The 3,713-nt window shown below is 36.2% G+C and overlaps 1 protein-coding gene across 2 annotated transcripts in view; it reads left to right on the top strand.

The window, feature by feature from the left end:
* slc6a3 (solute carrier family 6 member 3) overlaps positions 1 to 3,713 on the top strand; it is a 23,808-nt gene continuing 20,095 nt past the window's right edge. Inside the window, exons 1-5 of one of the 2 annotated variants that reach the window (XM_015028792.1) lie at positions 1 to 95; positions 573 to 686; positions 1,406 to 1,523; positions 2,033 to 2,237; positions 3,405 to 3,536. In XM_015028792.1, the coding sequence (XP_014884278.1) occupies positions 1,467 to 1,523; positions 2,033 to 2,237; positions 3,405 to 3,536 (394 nt within the window). In that variant the 5' untranslated portion in view covers positions 1 to 95; positions 573 to 686; positions 1,406 to 1,466. Of the gene's footprint in view, positions 96 to 572; positions 687 to 1,088; positions 1,169 to 1,405; positions 1,524 to 2,032; positions 2,238 to 3,404; positions 3,537 to 3,713 lie in introns of those variants that run through there. The other variant, XM_015028793.1, reaches the window with a different exon arrangement.

Raw genomic sequence — 3,713 nt, 5'->3', positions numbered from 1 at the left:
CGAAGTCTTGCGTGAATGTCTGCACACAAGTCTTATAGCTTTTACCAGACGGCTGTACGTAACGCGGATAAGAGACGAGTAAACGCTCACATCAGGTAAGAAAATGCAGTGATGGGTGAGAGAGCAGCAGGAAACGAATGAAGCTCATGTGAGGGCAGAGGGAGGGAGGAGAGTGACGGTGATGGGGGAGTGTTGTTGATTGTTCCTCATATTTCAAGAGAGGTCCCGCAGACAGATCTCCATATAAGACCACAGGGCGCTCTGATCTCTGTGTCTTGCCACCAGAGACCAGGAGGGTGGGAGGTATTTCCACAGCTCATCAGATTGCCAGTTCCTGTCATTGTTTTTTTTTTTTTCTTTTTTTTTGTGTGTATATATATATATATATATATATATATATATATATATATATATATATATATATATATATATACATATATATATGTATATACATATATATATGTATATATATATATATTTTCTGTCTTAATCCTCTTCGCATTTCTTTCAGCCAATGTTGATTCATGTTTTTGCTTAAATTTTGAAATCCTTGGTCTAACTTATCTGAGAAGGTCTACACAAAGATGGTCACCATCATCAACCTGCACCAGACTGACTAGCATAAACACTGGATTTAAATCATCCAAGTTTGGCAACTGGTGGAGATTTTGTCATTTCTGAAGAAGGTAAGTGATTTTCTTAAGTGAAGTTATTTGTTTGAAAATGTGCTTTGTCTTTTGGTTATAACATGCAGCTGTAATCAACATAGTTTTGAAAGAAAAGTTCAGGTACGCCGCACTGTATTTTGCAATTTTGACAAATTCTAATTGATAAAACTTCAAGTAAAATCACATAGGGCATTTTAAAAAGCAGATTTCATTTTTGAAAACACTAGTTGAAAACATCTTGATGCCTGATTTATTCCTTTTTTTTTTTTTTTTACAACAAAAAAAACATACTGTATGTTGCCATATTTCTGGTAAACATCATGCTGAGAGACTGTGGTCCAGACCTGTGTACAAAATGGCCATCATGAAATGATAACCTTTTCAAACAGCTCCTCTATGTCCTCTTGTCACTCTCAGTGCAGACCCCTTCAGTGCATGTTGTTTCTCTCCATCCTCTATTCACATCATATGTTGGATTAGTGCTATGGATTTACCTACAGGTGACTTTAAATGTTGGGAATGTTACTAACATTCATATTTAGACGTGATGTTATCTCAAACCAGCGAAACGCTCATCTGTCAATTTCGTTTATTGTGACTTGACGGCAGCAGTGTGCTGCGTCTCAGGGGAAGCTGTCTAAGTTGGTATCATTAACCTGATTTCTTGTAAAAGGAATAATTAATCTCTTTTTTTTGTGTGTGTGCGTGTGTATTTTCTGTGTCATTCTGCGTTCAAGACTCATCAGCTACACCTATACTTCCTTTTGCTCTTCCTACTGGCCCCTCACAGCTGAAGTGATGTCCTCTCTTGCAGCATCAGAAAAATCCTCTCCGAACGCCATGGGTCCCAAAGAGGTAAGGACATAAGTGAGGGATAGTTTTAATAAGGGTAAATGAGAAATATTTTTTGAAAGTGCTGATATATTTTCAAAGATTTATTCATTAATTCCTGGTATTTAATTTAATTTTATTTTATTTTTAGTCTGTAACAATGTTTGTAAGATGCGGGTGAAATGACTAAAACCTTTGCCTGGTGCATGTGCTGGAGGTGAGAGGCACCATCTGTTATGCGTGGGAAATCCAGGGAGGAGATTGAAACTGGTTCAGCAAACGCAAACACATTTCCATGTGTCAGTGAACGTCTGCATAATCTAGACTCTCGTAGATCGACATTGAACATAGAGATGTTGCATTTGAAAAGTGCACACCAGGAAGAATGGGGGGAAATGTTTCAGAGCTGTTTCTTTGCTCACTTTTTGAAAAATCTACTTCATATTATTATTATTATTATTATTATTATTATTATTATTATTATTATTATTATGTAGTAAAATGTAAACTTATGACAAAGCCTGGTCCCTCAGGTGGAGCTGATCCTTGTAAAGGAGCAGAACGGGGTCCAGTTCACCTCCACCAACTTAGTAGCTCCGGCCCAGACTAATCCCTCTGGGGAGAAGGAAAGAGAGACCTGGGGGAAGAAAATTGACTTCCTCCTGTCTGTGATCGGATTTGCCGTGGATCTTGCGAACGTCTGGAGATTTCCCTACCTTTGCTACAAAAACGGAGGAGGTGAGGAGAAAAGGGCTAAAGGCTGCCTTTGGTGTTAGAGATGCAGAGTTGTATTATTTATTTTGCCTTGCACAAGTCCTATGGGTGTGTGTGTTTGTGTGTGTGTGTGTGTGTGTATATATATATATATATATATATATATATATATATATATATATATATATATATATATATTATCCAAGCGTTTGCCAAGATCAAACTAGGAGGAAAAGCAGCACAGCTGCTCTGCATAGATTAGCTCTAACAATCAGTGTCACTAATTATGGCTGTTTAACATAGAGCTGTCATTATGCTTAGAGGCTGTTCGTGGTGCTGTGGCTAAAAATGAAATGGTATTCTAGCCCTGTTTAGGGCTGACATATAGCATCTACCAAAGCCTACCTGCACATTGAGAAACATACTGTTATATTTGATTTGAACCAAACTGACCAAATAAGAAAAACACAAAACACTTTTTAAAAATAATATTCAGATTTTAAGCATTTAGTCCCATACTTTGGCTATGGGACATATGGCATTTTGCAGGCATCAGTTTACTGTCAACTAAATAGACAAAAAAAATACATTTTCTTATAAATTAGTACAAATCATGTATTCAAGTCTCAGCTATGTTGTATGTTGTCAAAATATGACATTTTTCTTTGTCATGTGTCATGATATTGATGTAATATTACCCTATTTGATAGAACCTTAATTGCAATATTTATGAGCTGCTGCAAAACAAATTGGTTGGGTTCATTTGAGTATAATAATACATTTCTGCAGTTGTAAGTTTTTGCACAATACCTTACACCAGATCATATTAGCATTTTTAATAGAGTATTTTTTCTAATACTCTATTTTGTGTCTACTAAGAAAATAGCCTAACATTACTTTAATGTTGTTGTTTTTTAAGCTTTTTGAGAGTTTGTGAGATTCTTGTGTGCTTTCTAAATTGTCAAGACACACATACATTTATTATACAAGCATCAGTTGAATAACAAACTTTATAAACTCTTTGTATTGTGATATATTTAGGTGCAGACAGCACTCTTTCATCACAGTGTTTGGATTTGATGTGTGTGTGTGAGATATAATTAGATGTCTTCAATGCCATTCCATGACTGTGCTTTGTTTATATAAGTAAATAAAGTAAATAAATGCACATTTATTTATTGTTTTATTCAGGAGCCTTCCTGGTCCCGTACCTGTTCTTTATGGTGATAGCAGGGATGCCTCTTTTCTACATGGAACTGGCTCTTGGGCAGTACAACAGAGAGGGAGCAGCAGGCGTCTGGAAGATTTGTCCCATCTTTAAAGGTAAGACGGAAACATCACCCTGTACATTTATTTGTCTCTCAGGCAAAGATGTACAAAAAAGATGTGTAAAAAGTCGTAAAATTGCAGTGACAAAAATTCCTGCAGTAAAAGCAACCTATAAAACATTCTCCACTTTTTCCTCCCAGAGTCAAACTTCATAGCTATTTTACAACCATC

Source organism: Poecilia latipinna, unplaced genomic scaffold (genome assembly GCF_001443285.1).
Source record: "Poecilia latipinna isolate Pla-1442-1.1 unplaced genomic scaffold, P_latipinna-1.0 Scaffold135, whole genome shotgun sequence".
In the NCBI taxonomy this organism is placed as follows: domain Eukaryota; kingdom Metazoa; phylum Chordata; class Actinopteri; order Cyprinodontiformes; family Poeciliidae; genus Poecilia; species Poecilia latipinna.
The sequence above is the reverse complement of the archived record's forward strand: the minus strand, read 5'-3'. Positions and strand labels throughout refer to the sequence as shown.